At 41.2% G+C, this 26,996-nt stretch overlaps 2 protein-coding genes and 1 pseudogene across 4 annotated transcripts; all 3 read right to left on the minus strand.

Annotated features, from left to right (window-relative positions):
* Window positions 1–617: 617 nt before the first annotated feature.
* klhl8 (kelch-like family member 8) lies at window positions 618–9,509 on the minus strand. Of its 2 annotated transcripts, XM_056433095.1 has the most exons (13): window positions 9,457–9,509; window positions 7,322–7,541; window positions 6,992–7,053; window positions 6,336–6,501; window positions 6,079–6,147; window positions 5,827–5,958; window positions 5,387–5,573; window positions 5,003–5,146; window positions 4,789–4,900; window positions 4,322–4,490; window positions 4,069–4,228; window positions 3,329–3,530; window positions 618–2,658 (listed from the first exon to the last, which is right to left on the minus strand). In XM_056433095.1, exons 2-13 carry the CDS (start codon window positions 7,517–7,519, stop codon window positions 2,535–2,537), a joined length of 1,725 nt encoding a protein of 574 aa, XP_056289070.1. In that variant the 5' UTR covers window positions 7,520–7,541; window positions 9,457–9,509; the 3' UTR covers window positions 618–2,534. The 2 variants fall into 2 exon arrangements, with proteins under 2 accessions (XP_056289070.1, XP_056289069.1); XM_056433094.1 differs by having other exon boundaries at window positions 5,827–6,147.
* Window positions 9,510–11,670: 2,161 nt separating this feature from the next.
* On the minus strand, window positions 11,671–15,317 carry LOC130205328 (uncharacterized). 2 transcript variants are annotated; one of them, XM_056432617.1, is made up of 3 exons: window positions 14,777–15,317; window positions 14,479–14,640; window positions 11,671–14,316 (listed from the first exon to the last, which is right to left on the minus strand). In XM_056432617.1, exons 2-3 carry the CDS (start codon window positions 14,540–14,542, stop codon window positions 13,946–13,948), a joined length of 435 nt encoding a protein of 144 aa, XP_056288592.1. In that variant the 5' UTR covers window positions 14,543–14,640; window positions 14,777–15,317; the 3' UTR covers window positions 11,671–13,945. The 2 variants fall into 2 exon arrangements, with proteins under 2 accessions (XP_056288592.1, XP_056288591.1); XM_056432616.1 differs by having other exon boundaries at window positions 14,479–15,315.
* A 2,209-nt stretch (window positions 15,318–17,526) lies between these two features.
* LOC130205241 (uncharacterized) lies at window positions 17,527–24,602 on the minus strand (annotated as a pseudogene).
* Window positions 24,603–26,996: the final 2,394 nt, after the last annotated feature.

Here is a 26,996-nt window from a genome sequence, read left to right on the forward strand (position 1 = left end):
GAGTTGTTCCCCTGATGTTCATGAGCTCTTCTCTGGTGAAAGAGCTCTGGGAATCACAGCAGAAAACAGTATTTAAAACGAAAACAACAAAAAACATCGCGCACCAACACACCGAGGCGGCCGTCCGCGGCGCCATCAGTACACATCAATTACAATAATACAAACACATACAATGTGTTGCGCAACAGGAGCTTCAGTCTATAAAAACCTTAAAGACGTGTTGATGGTTTTGTGTGCGCATCACATTCGACACAGTGAAACCACAAAGTCCAGCAGACGGTGTTAACCACGCCGTAAACGTTATACTACCAAACATACTGCCTCGCACTGTTACTTTTTAACTGGGTTTTGACAGGATGTTACAAAACAATAAACAACATTAAATTCTCATTTCCACGTTATATTGCTCAGCGGACTCGTCAGACTCCCCGGATGCCTTCTGGATATACTTGTATATTTCTATAATTGAGAATATAAATGCCACCACACAGTGTGAGGTCCATGTTGACCGTGACATCTCATAACAGGAGCGAGAGAACTACAACAAACTTTACTTTTTCCGAGTCCGGACAAAAGGCAAAACATTTGGAGGGGAAAAAAATAAAGAAATCCCATCGTTAAACTTGACACATAACTTTATTGTACCAATTCATACCAACACCAGGTAAACCAAAACGCACAGGATGGAAGCAGTCAGCAGGAGAAAGAACAAAGTACAGTCAAATTTACAAAAGACATAGAAAATAAGTTTCTGGCTCCTTCTGGAAACAAGTTAGATTCCAGTTTTGGTGTAAAAATGATGTACCGGGTTAATAATAAGCACCAGAATTATGATTGCCAGTACACAGATGGTCCAATAATATGTTCATTTTTTATTATAACCGTATATAGCATTTCTGTATTAAAGTCAGCGCTCTTATTCTGAGAAAAAATCCACTTGCCATAAAATTATTAAATCTTTCATAGAAATGGCGGAGATAGGCAAGAGTGTTAAATAAACATCTTTAAAAAAAACTTACTTAACGTGACATTTTCCATTTAGGACAAAAATATACTCAGACTTCACATCTATTCTAGGAAAATAGTGCACGGCAATGGATTCGATAAGTGTAGTGGAGGATAATACCAAAGATACACCTATGTTATTATACAAAATATCCATATATTAAAATATAACGCAACCATCTGCAGAGGAAAACCCTCAGCTGCATCTCATATGCGTCGGATCAGGATTTCTGACAGTCCAGCTATCGTCAAACACAAATCTTCAATTTGAATATCCGTCCCTGTCAGTTTGAATGCGTCTCTGTACAAATAAAACTGAAAAAAGAGCTCGCGAGGCGCTCCGTATTGCTCCGGTCGGTCCTCGACCCATTATGCATTGTGCATTAAAGTCGTCACGCCGTTGTCCACGGCGACGTCCGGCTGAAGACAGATTTGCATCGACAGCTTCAGAGAGCGGCTGTTTGGCACTCAAGTGAGATTCCTTGAACCCGTCGCCTCCCAGGACTTTTCCCAATTAGCACTACATGATTGTTCAAACACAATTACAGGCAAAGCACAGCTCAAACGGCTGCTTTATGACTTGGTACTTCTTTCAGCAGTTGGAGTGGCTCGTAGAAAAATCCTGAAACGCACATTTAAAAAGTCTAACTGCTCGATTTAAGATCACAGAACTCGTAGAAATGTGCTCGTCATCCTAACATTGCATTTCAGACTGACTGATGAGAACTATTTCACAACTTAATGTGATTAATCTACTGATTGTGTTTCACATCTGTGGCAGAACCAACGAGTAAACCAGAGAAGTCTTAAAGAGGAGAAGTGGACCGTTATCTTACTGGCCGACTGGATACAGGCCACATTCATAATGTGCAGTAGTTCATCGTCTCCGTAGTTCTGAACCAAAACCAACCTCTCATTCCTGAGACGGTAGTATCAAATACCAAGAGGCTCGGTGACTATTTTGCCATAGAAAAAGTCAAAAATGATGTCAAGGAGTCAAACAAAAGAAAATACAGTAGAAAAACGTCTGTGTTGGCTGCAGCTCGTGGGGACGAGTGGTCCCCGGTTTGATTCCCGCTCTGCCCATTAGTTTCATGTTGAAGTGTCCTTGAGCAAGACACTAAACCTCCCTGACTGCAGCCCTCTGCTCCTTAATAACCAAGAGAAGAATTTCCCCACAGGGATCATTAGAAGTGTACATTTCTTCTTTCTTAAACTCACCGATTGCAAAAAACACGCCAGCAGAAGTCAAGAGAAATGTCTCGAATGTGTCAGAGAAGACGTTACACGTGTCCGTTGTGCACTTAAAGTCAGTAGAAGCTCACTAATATTACTCCATCACTGTGTGCAAACTGAATATCAGCCAAAAGCGGACCACGGCTGATGTTCAGACAAGTGGCGGTATTGAGCGGCCACATCCCTCCGCCGCCGTGCGTGTGTGTGTGTGTGTGTGTGCGCTTCGGGTCGTGTGCTTGTGGCGGTGACTTGGTGGCTCGTCGGTCACCTGGTAACCAGTGGGGCGGGCGGGGTCACATGCAGTTGGCCACGTTGCTGGAGCCCTGGCCGACGTCCCGGATTTGGCTGACGTGAGACGAGCAGACGGCGACTCCGGCTCCGGCGCGGCAGTGAGACACCGAGCCCACCAGCTCCCACCTGAGCGGCCGACAAGCGCAACACGGTGAGAATAACACGACTGCTGTCGAACAGTCCTAAACAACACGGTGAGAATACATTGGAGTCCTTATCTGCAGAATTAAAACAGATTGAATTAGAGCAGTGTAAGGAGGTTGAGCCCCGTTTCTGTATCGTAAAGTTCTAGTCAAACAAATTCAGATTTCCTCTGAAAATGAGAAGCCAGCGACCTTTGACCTGAATATCTGATGTGTGCCTTTAACTCTGTTCTAATGTGCAGTGAGCATACTGTTGGGTTCGTTTCTGATTGAGTAATGAATTGCCAACAGGTGAATGTTTATTCAAGTTATTTTCTATAGAGACTATTTATATATATATATATATATAAAATATTCCATATATATATATAATATTCCAGTAGTCAAGGGAGATATTTATATGTATATATATTTATATATAATATTCCATATATATAACTATATATATATAATATTCCAGTAGTCAAGGGAGATTATAATATATATATAAACAAGGACCTAATGCAAGGTGGCGTTAACCTCTGCTCTTGAATGAGTGGACACGCTGAACCACCTACATGTAACCTGTTGGTTTATTTGGGATATTTGATCCTCTCAAATGCCACAACGCATAGTCCTCACCTCCTCGCCTGCTCACCTCCTCGCCTCCTCACCTGTTCATTCGAGGCTCAAAAGCCTCCACCGTGTTCAGGTAGATGTTCCCATTGTGACCCCCGACTGCGAACACTCTCCCCATGACGGTGGCCACCCCGACTCCCCCGCGCGGGGTGGTCAGCTCGGACACGTACTCCCAGCGGTGCAGCCGTGGGTCAAAGCGCTCCACGGAGCTCAGGGGGGAATTGTCATCGAAGCCGCCTTTCGGGAAAAAATTAGAGAAAGGACAACAAATGTATGGTAGTGGTTTTGTGAGAAAAAGAAGATGAAGGTCGATACAGGAAACTGGCATGTACGATTTTACTTCACGTGAAATATTAAGGTCACGTGCAACTGAGCAAACAATAACAGTCGTCGGTGCTAATGGAGCCGGCACGAGAGAAGAGGAGTTCATGTGTCTGTACGAAGCCACGACTCCTGACCAGGCAGAAGGCCCAGTTTGAATAAACCTTGAACGACTTCAAATTCAAGTGGTACAATAAAAAATATCATACTCACGCTGTTAATCAGTTCCTAGACGGCTTTACAAAACATGAACTTTCGTCTTTCCTGATTCACCCGTTTGTCGTGTGGAGGAGTCATGTGACCCAGGGGTCAAAATGAATAGTTCCAGTCACAGATGTGGTAGAAATACAGCTTGTAAACACCGGTATACGGTACCAACAGAATCTGGCACCCTAAGTGATCAGATCTGAAGAGTATTCCAGGTGATTGGGATTCATTCACGTCTTCCTCTCACCCACGACATAGAGGCAGCCGTTGAGTTTGCTGACTCCATTGCCGGCCCGCCGCTGGCCCATCTCGTTGATCTCCGTCCACTTGTTGAGGTGTGGGTTGAACCGCTCCACGCTGGACAGGGACGCCACGCCGTCGTTGCCTCCCACCGCGTACACAAAACTCTGCCGAGGAGACGGTATAAAGCAGAGCGGTGAAGCCCGGAAGAGACGTCGCACATCGCTCACAATTGACGGACCTTCGTTTTGAAGTCTTACCCCCAGCGACACAGAGCCCACCCCTCCTCTGGGAGTGTTCATCGGAGCCACGGCGCTCCAGCAGTCACTCTCGATGTCGTAGCGCTCAACATCGTTGAAGCAGGAGTTGTCATCCAGACCTCCGATGGCATAGATCGGACCACCAAGAGCTGCCAGGGCTATACCTCTCCTGAGAAACATACACAGCTCAAAGCTATTTACCAAATACCCCAACTACAGTCAATAAATAGTGTCGAAATAAACAGTTATTTCATTCTATTCTATAAGACAATAGGAATTATCTACATTAAACTCCAAGACTAAAGTGGAAAAAAGATATGAATGATGACTAAGCTGTGAGTGTCCTCATTACATTACATCATTTAAATTGCTTTGTCCAGCTTCGTGGATTTGAATCTAGAGGTTAAGTAGTTCTAGTTTTAAGGAGCACCCCGTGTCACATTCAGCCTTGTGTAGCGTCTGTGTACCTCTTGGTGTTCATAGAGGCTTTCATCATCCACTTGTTGGTGAGGGGGTCAAACATCTCCATGTTGCCCAAGTGTTCGTTGCCATCATGGCCCCCAACCGCGTAAACCTTGCCTACGGAAACCAACATCAAACAGGTATGAATGTGAGTCTCTATGCGGCCACCTCTTGTGCTTTCTGGAGCGTCATTGTATGGACACCAGTAACCCGTCTTACCTCCGACAGAGATGACACCCACATGACGCCGCCTGCTGTTCATTTCAGGACCAAAGAACCAACTGTTCTTCGTGATGGAGTAACACTCGATGCTGCGGAACGGGTCACCAGAACCCCCCCGGCCCCCCACACAGAACAAAACCCCTGGAGAACAAAAGCGTTGGCTCGGTGGGAGAACACACATCATACTTTACGCACACACAATGCAACATGTGACCACCTTCTTGCAAATGAGAAGCTATTATATTTGATTAAATCTGATTATGTCATTAGTAGCTGCTACAAAACATGAACACATTGCATTTCATGCCTGTAGCAATAAAAAAATAAAAAGCCATAAAATCAGTGCTTACATGTTCAAAACTAAACGCCACCATATAATACCTGCAGTTTGTTTACGGGGTATGGTGCGAACTGAATACTCAAAGTCCAGCACCACCTTGTTGCTGAGGTGCAGGTGGTAGTTCCTGGCTTCGTCCATCAGGTCGCGACAACTCAGGTTACCTTTGATCATCTCGTCCTTCGCCACTGATCCAGTCAGGAACTCTACGGGGAGCAGGGGCAGGCGCACCTGGAGGAAGACCGGCATGCACGTTGTATTGTGGTTGTTAAAGGGATCACATGAGGCTGTGAACACATATGTAACACTCATTTTACACAGTGATGTAGCTATAGCTTCGGGCATTCATGAAACTAGGTCGTAAAGTCGGGAGGTACATATATGAACACAAAAGCGTTTGAAATCTGGAAGATGCAACATTCATTTAGTTAAAGTTAAACCAATCCACACGCTGAGATACCCTTAAAGCCTTGAACCCTCTCACCTCAGACATGATCTGGTCCAGCCAGGCCTCGTGCTGCTGCGGGTTCGCCTTCAGCCATTTCACTGCTGCATTGTACACCTGCGTCTCTGAGTGGATATTGAGCTCGCTGGAGGACAACAACGTGCGCAGGTGCTGTGGAGACACGCAAATAAAGTCCTCACAGTCCACTACTTCGGTGAAGTGTTCGCAGGCATAGCGGTCGGCCATGTCCATCAGGTCCACCCGATTGTGGCTCTCAGCGAAGGTACGTACTGCCAGGCAGTTGGTGGGGTGAAAGTGGGCCTTCATGTACTCGCAACAGGCTCTCGCTACCAACTCCACCTAATAGATTCAAGCAGGAATAAAGTCAATATTAAAAACTAAATTTTTTACAGACGATCTATTCCATAATATAAATGTTATTTCTTCTTTAATTGCAAAAAAATAAGGATTCAAGCCTGATCACACTTAATCTTTCCTTGAAAATGCAGAACCCCGAAGTTCATGTCAAATAATATGCATTTCTTTACCTGGAGGATGCAGGCAGCGTACAGCAGCGGCTGGACGTTGTCCACAGTTAATGTGAGCTTGGAGGAGTAGGCAAAGTGCACCAGGTCCTGGATGGCATCCCCATCAAAGTCTTTGATCTCTATTAGGTCCTGCTTCGCCTCGGACATCTCCGAGAGGAACATGGCCCTGAGGAAGAAATAGCCACATAGACGATACGTGTGTTGACACATTACCCGATGACCATCCATTAGGTCTTTCAAAATCATCACATTTGAGTTTATTACTATTTTTAAAAAGGAGATTGTCTGCTATTATTATTGCTTATTTTTGGTGTGAAACTAACAAACTGGCTTGGACTGAGCCACACGAAACTATGACAACCTTTTAGCGATAGGGGGTGTTCATGCTCATGCTGATGCTGATGCACAGGATGGGGAAAGGGCCATGGACAGACACAAAGAGAGGCAGAGGAATGGTAAATCTGGAGGAGGGAGGGGGGGGTTTGTTTGGGTGTCGAGTTCAAACATCAATAATCTTTCTCCAGAATTGCTGACTTGAACCATTGAGCAGACTGGATGTCCACTAGTAAGAGAAACAAGATCTCAGTCTGTGTTGTCGTGAAGATTGCAGTTATAGATGCAGTAAATAAAACAAAACATAAAAACATGTCACATACCTGAAGTAAGGGATAACACAAGCCAGCACCAGCTTGTGGCACGGTATCAACCTACTGCCAACCTACAGAATAAAGAAAAACATTGAAAGAAACAAGGCACACCTGTATACAGCATTAATAATCTCACCGTTTAGTTAATATGACTGCTCACACACATTACTGTGATTACAGCAGCTATTGAAACAACTAAAATTAGTGTTGATTAATTAAAGTCTCTTCAATAAATCACAACCGTAAACCTGATTGCGCAGAAAACATAAACAAAGATAGGCTGAAATATGAATGGAAGACAAACAGATCTGTGTCTTGAGTCCGGATAGAGTGACCTACCTTCAGAGTGACGTCACAGAGCTCTCCTACTTCATAGAAATGCCGGAGGGAGTTATGGAAGTCCTTCCACGCCTCATGCGCCTCAAAGACGAAGGACCCATCGGGCTCGCAATCTGCTTTCGATGTCTTGCTTACGGGCCGCTTGTCCTTGGGCTTCAGCTGCTTGGCGTGGTCTTGCACCATATCCCCCGGGGCCATAGCTGGCTACAGGTAATAACACCTTTAAGAGAGAGGAGAGTTTGACAGAAATAATCTCTTAATCAATGTTTAATCAGGAGAATTGAGAGGAAATATCAGCTGTTATAGTAAATTCACCATTTCATTATTTTTTTTATGTATTCATTCCCTGGTTTTAACACCTCAGCTGTAACCTTACGGCTCGTTTTCACAGTTTTGTTTCTTTGTTCATTTGATATTGATGGATTTTGAACTGTTGATCACAAAAACAATGAATTTTAAGACTTCTAAAATGTTGGGAACTGGGGATTTGCATTATTATATTCAAGAATTGAAATGAAAAAAATAGACTCATTGATAATAATCAAATACAATTGTTTTAAAAGGCTGTGAAGAAAATAAAAGAATTGCCACCCATCCCTAGCGATAAGCAGGCCACATGTTCTCCGCTATTGCCTTGTGTAAGAATAACTTGCTATTTGAAATGAAACCCCAACACAGTGCCAATTAACATTCTACAGGCTTCAATGGAGGAAACAAAGGGGAAATAGTGGTGGAGGACATCGCTTGCCAGCGGAACAAGTTTGGTCTATATTCCTCCCCCTTTCAGTGTCACTTCCCCTTTACTCATTTAGCAGAGACTGGAGACAAAAAAACAGGACATGCACATTCCTCCAAGCTAACATCACACACCATGCAGAGAATACGGTGCAATTAAACACAGAAAAATCCTACCTATCGCTGAATCGGATGAAAAATCTCCAGTTGATTTGACCGATAAACTGAGAGCAGACAGCCAAGTCCAAAGCTCCACCCACACCTTACAGATGATGCTCTGTCTCCCCTCTAAGCTATGCCTCTGAAGCTGAATAGACTCAGTGTATCGCCCCCTCATCACCAGTCCTCTCAGCTATAAGAGCAGAAACATCAAGCCCCATCATATGCACTAGAGATGATGATGATGATGATGCTTCTTCTTCTTCTTCCCTCCTCGACTTCATCTTTTCAACCAATTTGAATTTGGTGAATATTGCAAAGACAGATTCATGACCTTAAGATGATAACATCCTCAGTTGTATTATTCACGAGGAGTGAGATCCTCAATAATTTAACATCACAACTCGACTCCACACTGAAAAAACAGGATGTGCCAAACAGCAACCTCTTTGTGAATGCATCCATATTTCGTATGCGTCTGCCATCTGCGTACAAACAGGACTCTCACAAAGCATAACACATTTGGAGATGAGCATCGAGGATCACACAACAACTACCCTCTGTGCTGTGTCTCCACGGTTCGGCCTTCGCTCAGAGTATTGGGAGAGGATTTACCTGACTAATGAGCTTGCTTGCTGCACACTGAATTACTAAACTTCTCACTTTTTTTTAAAGAAATCGAGGCTGAGGAAGCTTGTGAAAAAGAGAAATCAAAGACTACTTGCTGTGCACTTTTTTTAAACGCATGATCTTTGCATCCTTTAGATCACATACACAGTGACGTAGTAGATAAAGTAGTGCATATTTAGTCCTCACCAACTTTAGTCTTGCACATGCCCAACATGTACAATAAGGGGACATCGCAGCTGGGTAAAATACACAGTGAACTGTTGATAAAAGTTGAGATGGGATGCAACACATCAACCACACGTCAACAGGTAGTGAGGATGAGCTCGGGCTTTGGTAACGTGAGTCCGGAACTCGGGACGTTTTAAAGCCACCGAGGCTCAAAATGAGACGTTACGAAATGAACGTTTAACGGTTGACTAATGTTAGCTTGTTTTGCTCACGGCAGCTAGCAATCTGAGTTAGCATCCGTGCGCAAGCTAACGTTAGCGTTAGCTGGCAAGGGTAAATAAACGGTTTCAACCGGGATTGAAATACTAACGCTATTTCAGAATACACATTACATTTAACAGTCGTAGCGCTAGGTAAAACATATTTAATTTAACGTTAGATACCTCATGTCGTAGAGAGAATTAAGATGCCGGTTTCATTGAGCGGAATGTTTGGCATTGGCACGTTTGTTGTGATTCCAGGTGCCTCATGGGTATTGTAGTTTTAAGGCATTCCCATTAAACGCTTCTTCTTCTTTTTTATTTTTAGGCGGCTGGCATCCAAACTGGTGCATTACCGCCACCTACTGCCTTTCTTTGCGAACTAGAAATATCAAGCACTTTATCCCCTCAAAAAACAAAAAAACAAAATCAAATTAAAATAAACTAAACTAAGAAGGGAGCCCTGTCAACTTCAGTGCCCTAAATTCTTTTATTCAACCCTGTCTCCTTCAGATACTCCAGCACCCTTCCTGCCCCCAAGGATAATGCATCCCTCAATTGCACCCCTCCTACTGCCAGCCTCCTCTTCAACCTGCCTCGCTCGTTTCTAAATTTCTGGCAATGCCACATGACATGATCCACCGTTTCTGCTGTCTTGCAGTCCTCGCACAGTCCGGTTGGGTGTTTTTTCATTAATTGCATTGTTTTGTTTAGCTTTGTATGTCCAATCCTGAGTCTAGTCAATATGTTTTCTTCTCTAGTGCTAAATATTGTTGTCCTCCCCTTGTTAACATCCTTCTGAATAGTATACAGATGTCTTCCTGTGCCTCCTGCCTCCCAACTGTGCTGCCATTCCTTGATAATGTATATTTTTATTAGTGATTTAGCTTCTGATTTGCTCAATAAAATGTCCTTCTTGTTCTGACATTCCAATGCTTGCTTTGCGAGTTTGTCTGCTGCTTCATTTCCCTTTACCCCTCTATGTGCCAGCACCCACATGAATGCTTCCAAAATACCCATATGATTAAGATGGAAAAGTGCTTCGTGTATTTTATTGATTAAGTCCTGCCTGCTGTTAGATGTGAGTGATTGTAATGACAATAATGTTGAACTGGAATCCGAACAAATGATGACCTTACTTATCTGAACCTCCTCCGCCCACTGTAGTGCTGCTAGAATGGCCAATGTCTCGACTGTATACACCGACAGATGGTCTGACGATCTCCGTTTAACGCTTATTAAAAGCGCATGCCAGTTTTATAATAGACTCTTATTTAGTTTTTGAAGCAGATCTGTGTGACACCGTGAAACATCAAAGTGTAACACATTAAGAAAAATAGATTTAGACGTTATTTATTTCCCAATAAAAAGTAATGACAACTGATAAACAATGTACAAGTTGATAAACAGTGTTACGCTCTTTAGTTATGATTGAATAGTCTTTTTTCACCTTTCTGTAGTCGTTCCAGTAAATTACACCGACATGATGAAAACAATTCACTACACTAGAGAAATGTGCAAAGTAGGCAAATGTTGTAATGCAATTACAGGAGTTATAAAAATATATTGGTCAATAAAATCTTGTATAAAATGATATATTAACACCTCCCCACCCCGATTTGATTTTTTAAACTGTAAATCAGTGCAGTGTTTCCATATTTTAACTTTAAACATATGGAAAATGGGTAATTAATATGGACAGATGTTATACTTTTGTTATACACAGAGCCTCAAAATGCTATTTTTGTGGTTTACGCCCAAAGATGCCGAAAAAAATAATGACAATTTTCTTGAAACTGTCATCACAGTAGTGTTATGAAAGCTGTGTTTTGTATGAATAATCCTTTTTCTTTGAATGTCATCCGATAGTTTAAGGTTAAAGACTTACACTTTGTTGTTACAGGATGCAGTCTGATGCTTTTGTTAGTCTAAATAATAACCAGTGGGTGTCACTACATCGTCGGATTAACCGACACACAGCCGAGAGCGGGTGAAACTCGTTTTTGATCAATGTTTGTCCGTTTTATGACGACCAAAGCAGAACATGTAAGTTTCAACACGTCTTCTGTTTTTTTCTATTTCATCCTTCTGAGACCCAGCCCATTCGTGTGTGTCCTCTGTGGTGGACATGTTGGTTCCTTCATCTCTTCTTCTACTCATTTGAAAATGGTCCTGTGGACCTGCTGTAAAATTAAAAATTAAAAATAAAAATTATTTGATGTTTATTTAACTCTAAATAGGTAGAAAATCACAACAAATAAGAAGTTGGAAGACACTATGTTCCCTCAGTTCCCAGGAGGATGTGTCATGGGAGTTGGTTTACAGCAGTAAGTTGCTGTTCTACTTGAGGTCACAATAAATAGTCAAAAACACAAGCACAATAAACATGGGACTGAAAAAGGGGGAACAAATATTTAATAATGCCATCAACACATATAGCCATCAACATCTCATATTTACATCCTTCATTTAACAGAGAACTTTTGCAGCACGTCGGTTGTCTTTAAACCAGCAGAGCACTTGTGATGTCATGCAGATTTGGCGACCATCAACAATCAATAATCATCAATAATAAAATATCCAGTGCTGCCAATGTAGTTCGTAATTTTACAGTTTATAATACACAATCTCTTTTGAGTATTTACATATCATGTGTCATCGTCAATATAAATCCTACACACTCTAGATGCAGTATACAGGCATCTTCTCATGTGCACACATCTATATATTCATTCAATATTCATTTCTTTGCACTATTTGTATTGTCTTCAACTCACAGAGAACTTGACTTGTGCGTAGACATTTTATTTTCTATTTTATTGTTGATCGTTGGTGCTTGTTATATTTTTAAATATCATTAATATTTACATCTTTTTTTCATTAATTGTGTAGATAGCAGTACGGTCTGAGAGAGACGCAAAAAACATCGAAGTTAAGTTGCTTGTCTGTGCGCGCATACTCGGCCAATAAAGGTTATTCAAATTTTCCATAAACATCTCTTTGAGTCTAACAAAGCTTAATTCATACACGTCAAGTCACCTGAATCTGCTTCTATGATCAAGTCCCATAATATACCTTCACAACTAAAACAATACATGTTTAAAGTCACATAAATCAATCCTAAAGACAGATAATTTATATCTTTATAAGACCGAAAACCACATCATGAGATAACTAATGTTGACAAAGAAAGGATATACATACGGTATCATGTTCACAACATCCAGTTAACTTGGTATATTAATGTTTGTCAATCCATAGAGAGTAGTATAAATATCCATAAAGAATCAACATCAACACGGATATATAAGATAATCAACGATTGATGAAGTCAAATGAAAATATCTTTAGTCAAGTTGAATCCATCACACAGAAGAACTGAGAGAGGAAAGTTCAACTCGAGAAGATGCTAGATTGGTAGATGTAGAAATCTATTTGTGCGGGTTATGGTAATAATACACGCAAGAGCCACTCATTCAGATGAGATTTAAGTATTTTAACAATCTATCACGTTAAAGCAAAATACTGATGTCAGGGATGCTTATGGATTATACAATGGAATGTATACTAAATAACATTACTGCAACTATACTGCACATTTGAGGTACTTGTACTCCACCACAAGTATTTGACAGCTTTAGTTACTTTACAAATTAAGAGTTTTGAATAAAAAACATTGGCAGTGATTATGAAATATAATCTTTGGTACAAATCCGGGACGATCTATTGGCGACAGTTTTCATGACGATTAAAGAAAAAAAGATTCCAGATTCACGAGTGAAAGGTTTCTGCATTTTCCTTTTGAATAATTTTAAATCGTGGACGATTGGAAGTGTCACTTTGGGTCCTGAGAACTTGTCACAGCATTTCTCCTTTTTCTGAAGTTTTAAAATCCAAACAATCGATTAAATGAGAAAATAATGCACAGTGAAAATAATCAAGTGACCGCCTTAAATCAAAGTAAACAGTGTATATGAAAGTTCAACAGTGAATTGCTGCTTACACATCAATGCACAGGTACCTTTAATATATTTATATGATGTAGTGCTGCTCGCTGCATTTCTTTTTAAATATAGCAGACTCTTTTCTCTTAATATTTTCCAATGTTCCTGATTATTTCACTCAGGGGAGACATTTACATATTTTTTAAGGGGCAATTTTTGAAATCCAAGGGCATTTAAAAAGAAAGTCGAGGCACTTTTTGAAACTTGTGAAATAACATTTAACCTTTGTTAAAAAATAATAATTATACATATTTAGGCTTACAGTATATGAGCACAAAAAAAATTGACGAAAATATTCAATTTTATTGTTATTCATAATTTTTTTTAATGACTATTAAAAATTATAACTTATTTCATTCTTTTTTTATAATTCTAAATTATATTTGTGTGTGCCTACAGGCAATGCAGACGGGACAAATAAAACAAAAACAAAATGCTATTAAATTATCTAAGTTATGGGGTTATCTTTGGCCCCTCTAGTGATATCAGGGGCACAACTATATTTCTTAGGGGCAGTTTTGCCCTTTTGCCCTCTCGTGTATTACCAACGCTGATTTCACTTACATAACATTTGCAGGACTTTTACTTGTAACCTAGTATTTCATCACCACAGGATTAGTACTTTTACTTTAGTACACGATCTGGGTACTTCTTCTATCACTGAGGTTTCATTCTTCTTCCTGATTGGCCAGGTCTTGGTTCCTCCTCTGCCAGAAGGTGACCAGAAAGGGAGGACATCGAAGGACTCTGTCCCCGAGCACGTCGTCCTGGGCGACCACCTGTATGCAGAACGACGTGCCCGCCCTCTCCGTGGTGAAGCGTGGCGTGACGTCGTACCTGAGGCCGCAGGTGTCTGCCACCGTGGTGGGGTTGTCGTGCGCGAGCAGCAGCGTGGCGGCGGTCTGGTCGGTGGCTCGGACTTCCAGCTGCTCGTGTGCCACTGTAGTTATATCCACGGGCAACACCACGTAGGCCCGCTGGAAGCTCTCTCCGATGGTGCACTGGAGCTCCGTGGACCAACAGTACTCCCCGAGCTCTCCTAGGAAGATGAGTTCATGAAACCCTTATACGCAGCAGATGTCATAGGCACCATTAAACAGTATTGGAGGACATAAGTCACACATCATTTCTTAACATTCAGTCTATATTGAGACTTTTTAACAGAGAGGGAACCATCCTAGAGTTTTAAAAGGCTCCTTACCTTCCGTGGAATCTTGAAGCCTTATATTATGGTTGTTCCGGAGCTGGAGTTTCTTGAAAGTCATCCCAGTGCACTCTACCAAACAGTTGGTGAGGTGTGTGGCCAACACCTTGTGGGACCTCGGTTTGAGCAACGCTTCCTTCTCCGAACATTCGACTGCCCCTGCAGCCAGCAGAAGGGGGTAGAATAGGCAAAAAGACAGCAGCACATTGAAATATCTTGACATTCTGTCCAGTGTCAGTAAAGACATCCACTTGTTGTCGTAGAGCAGTTAGTCCAGGATCAATAGGTCGCTCACACAACTTGCGATCATCAGTTACGGATCCACTGCAGCAAAGAAAAGATGTACGACAGCACTGAGAACAAACACATGCCCAGCAACTGAAAACGCAGAAGTCTGCTCAGAAGTGCGCAATATGTTCCTCTTTCCAGAACTAGCGTCCAATTTCCTGGAGCACGGTGCCAAAATATCTCCCCCGGCTATGTTCCTCCCTCACGGCGTTATGAAAGGCTGGCGGGAGGAAGGGATTTCACAAAATACTATTTGAGAATCACGGAGCACGATAAGCGATGCCAGGAAAAGAAATAAAGATGTTAAGAATGCATATAAAAGCACATTTGGGAATAAAATGTCAGGATACTGTCATCCAGTAATTTAAATATTTATTTAAATGACTCAAAACACTAAAATGGGCTATTTTAAGTATAAGAGAAAGTACTATTATTTTTTATTTTTATTTAACAGTTCCAGTTTTTTTGAGGTTTGCAGGGCCTTCATTTTTTTTCTGCCAGTAAAAACATGAAAATAGAGCTCAGCCAATGGAAAAGCACAGCACACATGTGGCTGTGTTGTAGATGCAGTGAGTTTAGCTGGATAACCGATATCCTAGTGCTCTTATATTTTTATATATTTAACAATGTTGTCTTGTCCACGGTTTGTGTGTGAAAGAGTGCAAGGAGGATAATAAGAGAGCCTAATAGACTCAGGACAGAAAGACAGGAACAGAGGTGAGAGGGAAGCGGCGTAATAAAACCATCCGTTGTGTGATTAGTTTCAACAGGAGGAAATCACAACTCACAAGAGATCCACGGATGAATCTTTTTTTTATTATTGAGAACAATTTAAATAAAATAAAAATAAATAAATAAAAATGCATGTGTACATGTGTGTGAGCTTTTTTATTATTATTTTAGTTATATAGTATATATGTTTAGTATATATATAAATATATATATATACTAAACACACACACATATATATTTAATTCATTTATATATATATAAATATATATATATACTAAACATACACACATATATATATTTTAAATTTATTTATATATATATATAAATATATACATCCTAAACACACACATATATATATATATATATATATATATTCTGCACTAAACACTGTTTGTTAAATATCTAAATTCACATATTGGAAATGGTTTTAAGAAAAGGAAATGTTCCTTTAAATTCTCTTTTAGTATTGAAGAGCTATATTGTTCTATATTATGCATATCATGATCTTTAGGTCCCCCAGCCCGCGAGGTTGTGGACGTCTCCACAACCTCTTACCTTGAATACCACAGAGCCCCCCTATTGGGAGAGAGTGTAGCTGCAGGTGAATCTCACCAAACCGCCACACACCGGGAGAGGAGTAGCTGATTCACAGAATCGCCTACCCCTCTCCGCAGGGAGGGGGGGTAGGCGCTTCAGATTCACCTACCCCATCCGCCCCTTCTGTGGAATTCACAAGTAATCCCTCAACCCCTTCTGAGAAAAGAAAGGGTGCTGCAGACTGCTGGAAATCACTTCTATATACAGACTTTGGTTCGGCGCTCCGTGACGTCACAGCACTCCGTGAGCGAGTAGCGACGTCACAGCACAGAACCAAAGGAAATGTCATGTGACAATGTTTCCATGGCGACAAGGTCACGGAGATCGACGGCACTGACAAGAACCTGTTTATATGTATGAACATGTTGTGTATGTAAATATGTACTTATGTGTGTGCATACTACGGTTTATATCTGACACGGGTCACAACATGTAACTATCTAGAACTGTCATTAACTGTCTTCCCTTTAACTACTACACACTAAATAACTATCAAAATATATCATTCATCACCAAAGCGAGCGTACATAACATTAATATATATGGTGCTTGTGTACGTTTCTCACCTGTAAACACCAAGACAGACTCACATTAATAGCTGCGTCACTGTCTGTGATATGCTGGTCTAACTTGTTTAAAACAAGAATTACGGCGCCAGTCATGGCAAAACCCGCTACTGCCCCCTACTGGCGAACACAAGGATAACAATATTTAAAAATCATTCAAATTCGGAAAAATGTAAAAAGAAGAAGAGCGTGAGTTTGTGATCGAATGGCAGGTGTCTGCTTTTTTAAGAGCGGCCCGTGCCACCAGAACACCTGCACGGTAAAGAGAGTTGTCTTTTTGTCTCTTCCAGACAGTTTTAAGTTTTGAAACAACTGGTTCCTTTTTCATCTCCAACTTTTTTGGCTGGGGCAAAGGCCAAAAAAACCTCTGCTGATAAACATAATAACAATATAATTCCTCTGCAGTTTTCCTTCAAGGATGGGACCTGGAGAGAAAGAAATGTAACACAAAGCAATACCGTGATGGTGATGCTGATACCCGAGAGGCCGGAGCTGTTCGGCAGCTCAGACAAGTTAGCGAGCCAGGGGGCCAGAAGCATGCGAGGAATGGCCGCCGTCCTCTTCTCAGAGACCGACTCGGGGCCCAAATGGGTCACAGCAAACTTTCCCATGTGAACAGAAATAAACAGTTGATCTGCTGCATTCTTTTTTTGTAGTTCTTAAATTATCAATCTCCTAGTGCTCTTTATCCCTCAACATGGCAAACATAGAGATCGAATTTACACATTAAGGAAAACTATTTGTTGTATTTGAAGTCTACTTTTGGGGGATTGAAAGGAGTTGGAGGTCATAGGAGGAGCTGAAAGCAGCGACATCAGGATGTCACCCTGCTGGTCTTACATTAATGAAAGCGAACACTCGGTAACGGTTAGTAGCTTTAAATAGCTCTCCACATTTATTTAAAGATAAACTGCCACTTACTACACGAGTGTCAGATGCACTTCCCTTCCAGCTCTTGGTGCAAGAGAAATACTTCATAATATCTTAATACTAGTTATCTACACAAATGCATGTTTAACAACACATCCAAAACCCAATTGTGACATAACAGCAAGTGTAGAATGTAATGTCACGTGTCTTTTAGATTGCGTCATCAGTTCCACTTCAATTATAATCGATCGATCTCTTCTCGGGCCGACTAAACAGATCCTGGAACGTCGTGTTTAGAAAAGAGAAGCCGGGATGCAGGAGTTCTCTTGAGGAGGATTTGCTTTGGTTCCCACGCTCCGTGTTGAACACACACTGTAAAGGTCTGAGATAAGTGTGAGAGGAGATAGGCCCGCATGTGATGTGCTCTCCTCACTCGCTGTGTTTCACGTGTTTGCTTGTTCCCCAGGTGGCTCACGTACTCGGGACTAGAAAACACATTTTCTACTCTGCGCTGAGCGGCTGGAGGTCGCCGCCGGGATCACAACCGCGAGTCAGCGGCACGGAGGAAATGACCACGGTGCTGAACTCATCCACGTAGAGGACCGGCACCATTTCCTGAGAGGTGGTCTCACAACACGGCACCTGAAGAGGGTGAAAGAGAGAGAGAGAGAGGACGAGTAAGGCATGGTGAGACAATTTGAAGAACAATAAACGACTTGAATGTATTTATTTTTCTTCTAATCTCATATAAACCTTTATACTGATGGCAAAATAGAACATGCAGACATGTGATACATGCTGTAGCAGACAGTCATGTGAGAAAAGGTGGAGATGTACAACAGACAGAATTGTAGCCAATGAGATAAAAGAAAAAAGAAAATCGTGAATGTGGCCTTTTAAAATGTTCTGCTGGAACTCACACACACATCTGTGTGTGAGTGTGTATACAGGACTGTCTCAGAAAATTAGAATATTGTGATAAAGTTCTTTATTTTCTGTAATGCAATTAAAAAAACAAAAATGTCATGCATTCTGGATTCATTACAAATCAACTGAAATATTGCAAGCCTTTTATTCTTTTAATATTGCTGATTATGGCTTACAGTTTAAGAAAACTCTAAAATCCTATCTCATAAAATTTTAATATTTCCTCAGACCAAGTAAAAAAAAGATTTATAACAGCTGAGTGTTTGTCAAGGCTCAGGAAACCCTTGCAGGTGTTTCGAGTTAATTAGACAATTCAAGTGATTTGTTTAATACCCTACTAGTATACTTTTTCATGATATTCTAATATTTAGAGATAGGATATTTGAGTTTTCTTAAGCTGTAAGCCATAATCAGCAATAAATCAGAATAAAAGGCTTGCAATATTTCAGTTGATTTGTAATGAATCCAGAATGCATGACATTTTGTTTTTTTAATTGCATTACAGAAAATAAAGAACTTCATCACAATATTCTAATTTTCTGAGACAGTCCTGTATATATATAAATATCTGCGAGTGTATTCACTTGTGATTGTCCAACTGAGGGGAGTTTCTCTGGTGCGTTGACAGGACGAGAAAACTGGCTCATCTATTGGTTTCACCTCCCGGACCAACAGAACCACTGGAACTCAGGCCAGTGGAGGAGAAGCTCAAAGACTCGAGTGCACTTCATCTGTAGGAGGACTACGTTACAGTACAAGTATGTCAGCTCATTTAGGGGTTTGCAGACAATCTCTTCCCTCTTCAAATGCCTTGGAGCACAGGTGTCAAACACAAGGCCCGCGGGCCGAATACGGCCCACCACGCCATGTTATATGACAGCTTGAAAGACACGCGATCACCTTTTCTTCAAGAAATTTAAGAAAAATATCCTGTGCTTTTATTTTGAAGGTTTCAAATTAAATGGATTTATGTGATAATATTAGAGAAATGTTCTTATGTAGATTATTTCTGCACTCAAATAAACAATAATCAAATGCAAAGAGTCATTTAACAATATGTTCGGGGATAGTTTATACAGAGTTTCAGTTACACCGGCCCTTTCAGAGGCGGCCGTGATGCTGATGTGGCCCGCGTTGAAAATGAGTTTGACACGCCTGCCTTAGAGAATTCTACCTGTGAGTCAGCATCCTGGGGGTCGGCGTGGGGGGGGGGGGGGACACTGCACGGCGTTCCCTCGGGGGTGGCAGAGTGCACACTGCACCACGGTGAGGCTGGCAGGGTGGAGGACCCAGTTGTCCCATCACAGATCTTGCAAACACAAGAGCAGATATTATAACACATGTGCAGTACCCCCATAATAACTGCCCCCTCTCCCCTCTTTCTTTCACTGGAACAGCACTCAGCACTAGCCTTAAACACTGTACTTAATACTGTATATTCTTTTACCACCTTATGTACAGTGTGTTTTTATATTTAATCTTCTTCTTCTTATTATTATTATAGTGTGTGTGTACATCTGTTGATTCGGAGAACCCTGCAAAACAATTCCAGTGTGTCTGGACTGTTGCTCTGGGCACGGAGGCCAAATAAAAAACCTTGACCCTTGACCCTTGAACCTTTCTTCCCGTCGATATGCACGCTCACACGTCGTTGCGTACCTTTCATGAAGATCTCCGAGGCCGTGGAACAGCACTTCAGGCTCGTACTGTTTCCAACGTCAGGCGACACAGAGGAGCCAGAGGCCGCTGGAGCTGGAAGGACACGGAGAGAGAAGAGACACTTTTATTTGCTGGACTGTGAAAAGGCCACAAAGGATTAAGAGGGGAAACGATGTGGGCTCCACGGGAGTTTCTCTGAATTCCTTGTTCCACTTACTCGCCGTTTGTAAATTTTTCAACTCTTTTATATGATTCTCTTTATAAATTACGAATATTATTTATTCTTCTAATATTTTAATTGATTATTATTACCTGTGATGTATTACTATTAGGGCTGTCAGCGTTAACGCGTTAATCTATGCGATTAATTTGGCCGCGTTAACGCACTAAAATATTTTAACGCAATTAACGCAACTTTGTTTACTTCCGGGGTTCGTTGAAGTTTTTACACTCAAACCGAGTGTCAAACCGCGGCAGTACGGTTTAACACTGTTTCCGTTTTTAAAACAATTATTTTTCCGCGAAAATAAGAAGCAGAAATCAGTTTAAACTCGTGGATGAATCAGTCGGGTTTCCTCCTGCTCCTCCTTCCTCCCGTCTCCCCCTCTGATACACAGAGGAACGAAGGGGCGCGGAAAGAACTCGTCACACGAAACCTTCACCGTGATTGGTCAATCCGTTTGTCTGTCAACATTTTGGGGAAAAAACAACCAATGAACACTCAGTAAATCACAAAGGACCTCCCATCTCACGGGTGAGGCTCTATAGCAGCCTGTCAGTCAGAAAGCAGAGAACACGGCAGGAGGACAATGAGCCTCATTGAATAGAGCTGAGATTGTTCTGGAATGTTTGATGTAGAACACGTGGGGGTATGTGTCATATGCAAACGCCTTTAAAAGGTGAATTTAATTTTTTTTGTAAAATGGAGAAAATGCCCCCAGCCTCCAGAGGGTGAACAGGACATATTTGAATGTCAGTCAGTTTACCAAGGCCACTGGTTCTGCTGCTGTTCAGTGTTAAAGATGACAGGACCAATGGGGTCTCAATATAGGCCTACTTCTTTTTTTTTACTAATCTGATGTTTCACAGAAGAAACAATTTATCATCCACAATATTAAATACCTCGCTGGCACTTTATAGGTAGGAGCCTCTTTGAAACACAGCTCTGTGTGAAGTTTGGTCTTTAAAAAGAATGAACTTTGAACTTTGAACTTTTAATTGCGATTGATTAATCGCAATTTCAAAATGTGCGATTAATTAGTTAATTTTTTAAAATCGATTGACAGCCCTAATTACTATATATCTGTTTATTGTGTTGTTGCAAACCGCTGCTCGTCTCGCAGTCAGACCGGCAGCTTGGTCACATGACGCGCTGAATAGTATCCCTCCCGTACTGCGCATGCTCGAGAGTGCGATGAGACTTTACCATTACCCACAATGCTCCGGGGCAGCCCACTCAGCCAACTCAAAAAGCAAATAACTTGACAACTAAACCATTGGGAAACGTGCTGATGGTTTCTGTGAAGTGACCGTGAGCTCTGGAATATATGACACACGTCAAAAAAAGAAATAGAAATATTTGTACCGTGACTGGGATTATCGTGACTGAGAATGATAATCGATTGCGCAACTTGAAATTGCATACGAACACAGTCCTGATCTCACGCGGTGCATTGTGGGTAATTCTCTCCTCACAGGGGGCTCCACTGAGTCAGCAACAATTAAGGCTGAACACTATTTTTTAAGTTAAAAATGAAAATGCAAATACTTTTATAGTAGATATAATATCAACAAAATTATAAATAAAATATATATTGAATTATTATTATTTATTTTCTTCTTCTTCATTTTTTTCCCCACAATGCAAATACTTTTATAGTATAAATAAATAATACACGTGATTCTATACATGTTTTTAAATATACCACATATATGTTTTATATATAATGTATATATAAATTTTTATGTATACATATGTATATATTAGGGCTGTAAATCGATTTAAAAAAATTAACTAATTAATCGCACAGTTTGAAATTGCGATTAATTAATCGCGATTAATCGCGATTAATCGCAATTACAAGTTAAAAGTTAAAAGTTCATTCTTTTTAAAGACAAAACTTCACACAGAGCTGTGTTTTCAAAGGGGCTCCTACATATACAGTGCCAGCGAGGTATTTAATATCGTGGATGATAAATTGTTTCTTCAGTGAAACATCAGATTAGTTTTAAAAAAGAAGTATATTGAGACCCCATTGGTCCTGTCATCTTTAACACTGAACAGCAGCAGAACCAGTGGCCTTGGTAACTGACTGACATTCAAATATGTCACGTTAACCCTCTGGAGGCTGGGGGCATCTTATACATTTGACAAAATAAATTAAATTCACCGTTTAAAGTTTTTTGCATGTGACACACCCCCACGTGTTATACATCAAACATTCCAGAACAATCTCAGCTCTGAAATGAGCCTCATTGTCCTCGCCGTGTCCTCTGGTTCTCTGACTGACAGGCTGCTAAATGAGCCTAACCTGTGAGGTGGGAGGTCCTTTGTAATTTACTGAGTGTTCATTGGTTTTTTCCCCCCCGAAATGTTGACAGACAAACGGATTGACCAATCACGGTGAAGGTTTCGTGTGACGAGTTCTTTCCTCCGCCTCTGTGTATCAGAGGAGGAAACCCGACTGATTCATCCACTTAAACTGATTTCTCTTATTTTCGCGGAGAAATGATTGTAAAAAGTGTCAAACATATTTTAGTGTTAAATAGATTAACGCGTTAACGCTGACAGCCCTAGTATATATGCATATATATATATATATATATTTATATAACGCGGGGAGATTCATGAGTATATTCATTCAGCTCACCCCAACCCCCAACCCTATAATATGTATTTCTATAGATAGTGTATATAATAACCGTGTATTAACAATATGTTCGGGTATAGTTTATACAGAGTTTCAGTTACACCGGTCCTTTAAGAGGCGGCCATGATGCTGATGTGGCCCACGGTGAAAATGAGTTTGACACGCCTGCCTTAGAGAATTCTACCTGTGAGTCAGCATCCTGGGGGTCGGGGTGGGGGGGGGGGGACACTGCACGGCGTTCCCTCGGGGGTGGCAGAGTGCACACTGCACCACGGTGAGGCTGGCAGGGTGGAGGACCCAGTTGTCCCATCACAGATCTTGCAAACACAAGAGCAGATATTATTACACATGTGCAGTACCCCATATAACTTCCCCCTCTCCCCTCTTTCTTTCACTGGAACAGCACTCAGCACTAGCCTTAAACACTGTACTTAATACTGCATATTCTTTTACCACCGTATGGACAGTGTGGTTTTATATTTTATCCACTTCTTCTTCTTATTATTATGATAGTGTGTGTGTACCTCTGTTGACTCGGAGAACCCTGCAAAACAATTCCAGTGTGTCTGGACTGTTGCTCTGGGCACGGAGGGCAAATAAAAAACCTTGACCCTTGAACCTTTCTTCCCGTCGATATGCACGCTCACACGTCGTTGCGTACCTTTCATGAAGGTCTCCGAGGCCGTGGAACAGCACTTCAGGCTCGTACTGTTTCCAACGTCAGGCGACACAGAGGAGCCAGAGGCCGCTGGAGCTGGAAGGACACGGCGAGAGAAGAGACACTTTTATTTGCTGGACTGTGAAAAGGCCACAAAGGATTAAAAGAGAGGAAACGATGTGGGCTCCACGGGAGTTTCTCTGAATTCCTTGTTCCACTTACTCGCCGTGTCCTCGGCTCGGTGAGCGCTGCCGCTGAAGGTCGACCTCCATTGCACTCCGACGCCGTCCAGCCCACCGGCAGGCAGCCGGGGCTCGGCCTGCAGGTTGAGGGCCCCGAGGAGGCCCTTCCTGACGGACTGCAAGGACTCGCCCTGGCACCTATCACATGCCACTCAGGTTATTCACAGAGTGCATACTATTCAGAAACATATTACACACAGAAATACAAATACAATTCTGCACGTCACAAAAAATGTGTGTGAACACAAATGAAGTGCGTTTGTTCGTGGCTGCAGACGTGCTCTCTCAAGGCCCTCGGTGAACTGGGGAAGAGCTTTGCAGGCGAAGCCAAGAGACAGAAATGTTGGCTTCATGTTGGAATACTTTATTACCCTGCTGAAGCTTGAGCAGATCAGTTTGCGTACAACATTCTGACAAAAACCAAGTGGTCACAGTGACACTGAATCCAGCCCAGAATGTTTAATATCCCTGGAACTCAAAAAGGCGTCAGCGCAAACACATCCAGTGATGTGTGATCTGATGCCGGGGATATTTTAAACTATAATAACCTCTGAGGACAAAAAAAAGAAGCATGAGATCGGAAGAGAAGGTTTTTAAAGACCGACCTGTGATGGGAAACCGGAGAGTTAGCAGAGGCCGCGGCTTCCTCCTCGGACGGCTGCAAGACAAACGCAATCACCACTGAAGGGCCCAGAAGAATCACCATGACGACGAGCGTAAGGACATGGCGGCCACGAGCTGGACGGTCACTCTATGGACTGGATCGGCGCCTGGGAGTCAGGCGTGTGGCGGCGTGCGGCTGCGGTGGGTTCCAGTGCTTCTGGTTGGAGGAGACGACGGGAGTGACCAGACGGGGATGCTCCTCTAGCTCTTGTTCTTCAGGGCCTGGGAACCTGGCTTTTTATCTTCTGGTCGCCCAGCTTGACCTTGGGATATTTAACAATGTTGTCTTGTCCACGGTTTGTGTGTGAAAGAGTGCAAGGAGGATAATAAGAGAGCCTAATAGACTCAGGACAGAAAGACAGGAACAGAGGTGAGAGGGAAGCGGCGTAATAAAACCATCCGTTGTGTGATTAGTTTCAACAGGAGGAAATCACAACTCACAAGAGATCCACGGATGAATCTCTTTATTTTTATTTTTGAGAACAATTTAAATTAAATAAAAATAAATAAATAAAAATGCATGTGTACATGTGTGAGCTTTTTTATTATTTATTATTATTTTAGTTATATAGGATATATGTTTAGTATATATAAATATATATATACTAAACACACACACATAGATATATTTAATTCATTTATATATATATAAATATATATATATACTAAACACACACACATATATATATTTAATTCATTTATATTTATATAAATATATATATATATATACTAAACACACACACATATATATATATATTTTAAATTTATTTATATATATAAATATATACATACTAAACACACACACACACACATATATTATATATATGTATATATATATACATATATTGTATATATATGTATATATATATATTATTCTGCACTAAACACTGTTTGTTAAATATCTAAATTCACATATTGGAAATGTTTTTGAGAAAAGGAAATGTTCCTTTAAATTCTCTTTTAGTATTGAAGAGCTATATTGTTCTATATTATGCATATCATGATCTTTAGGTCCCCCCCACCCCGCGAGGTTGTGGACGTCTCCACAACCTCTTACCTTGAATACCACAGAGCCCCCCTATTGGGAGAGTGTAGCTGCAGGTGAATCTCACCAAACCGCCACACACCGGGAGAGGAGTAGCTGATTCACAGAATCGCCTACCCCTCTCCGCAGGGAGGGGGGGTAGGCGCTTCAGATTCACCTACCCCATCCGCCCCTTCTGTGGAATTCACAAGTAATCCCTCAACCCCTTCTGAGAAAAGAAAGGGTGCTGCAGACTGCTGGAAATCACTTCTATATACAGACTTTGGTTCGGCGCTCCGTGACGTCACTAGCGAGTAGCGACGTCACAGCACAGAACCAAAGGAAATGTCATGTGACAATGTTTCCATGGCGACAAGGTCACGGAGATCGACGGCACTGACAAGAACCTGTTTATATGTATGAACATGTTGTGTATGTAAATATGTACTTATGTGTGTGCATACTACTGTTTATATCTGTCACGGGACACAACATGTAACTATCTAATCTTTGATGGAACAATGTAATTCTCAGGCCAGGTTACTGACGCTACAATGGTGCTAAAACGCTAACATCCGCTAGCTGAACGGCGCTAGCCTTAATTAACTGTCTTCCCTTTAACTACTACACACTTAATAACGATCAAAATCTATCACCACCAAAGCGAGCGAACATAACATTAATATATGTATATATGTGTATATGTGTAGAAATTATGAATATATACATATGTATGTGTATATATGCATATATGTGTATATATGTATATATATGTATATTATTTCTTATTCATTAATTTATTTATTTTGTATTCATTTATATTATCTTTCTTCTTCATATTTATATATATATTTTAGATTTATATATATAATATATATATATATATATATAATGTTTGTATTAATCGCAATTACAAGTTAAAAGTTAAAAGTTCATTCTTTTTAAAGACAAAACTTCACACAGAGCTGTGTTTTCAAAGGGGCTCCTACATATACAGTGCCAGCGAGGTATTTAATATCGTGGATGATAAATTGTTTCTTCAGTGAAACATCAGATTAGTTAAAAAAAACAAGTATATTGAGACCCCATTGGTCCTGTCATCTTTAACATTGAACAGCAGCAGAACCAGTGGCCTTGGTAACTGACTGACATTCAAATATGTCACGTTAACCCTCTGGAGGCTGGGGGCATTTTATACATTTTACAAAATAAATTAAATTCACCGTTTAAAGTTTTTTGCATGTGACACACCCCACGTGTTATACATCAAACATTCCAGAACAATCTCAGCTCTGAAATGAGCCTCATTGTCCTCGCGCCGTGTCCTCTGGTTCTCTGACTGACAGGCTGCTAAATGAGCCTAACCTGTGAGGTGGGAGGTCCTTTGTGATTTACTGAGTGTTCATTGGTTTTTTTCCC

The sequence above is a fragment of the Pseudoliparis swirei genome, chromosome 15 (genome assembly GCF_029220125.1).
Source record: "Pseudoliparis swirei isolate HS2019 ecotype Mariana Trench chromosome 15, NWPU_hadal_v1, whole genome shotgun sequence".
Classification (NCBI taxonomy): Eukaryota; Metazoa; Chordata; class Actinopteri; order Perciformes; family Liparidae; genus Pseudoliparis; species Pseudoliparis swirei.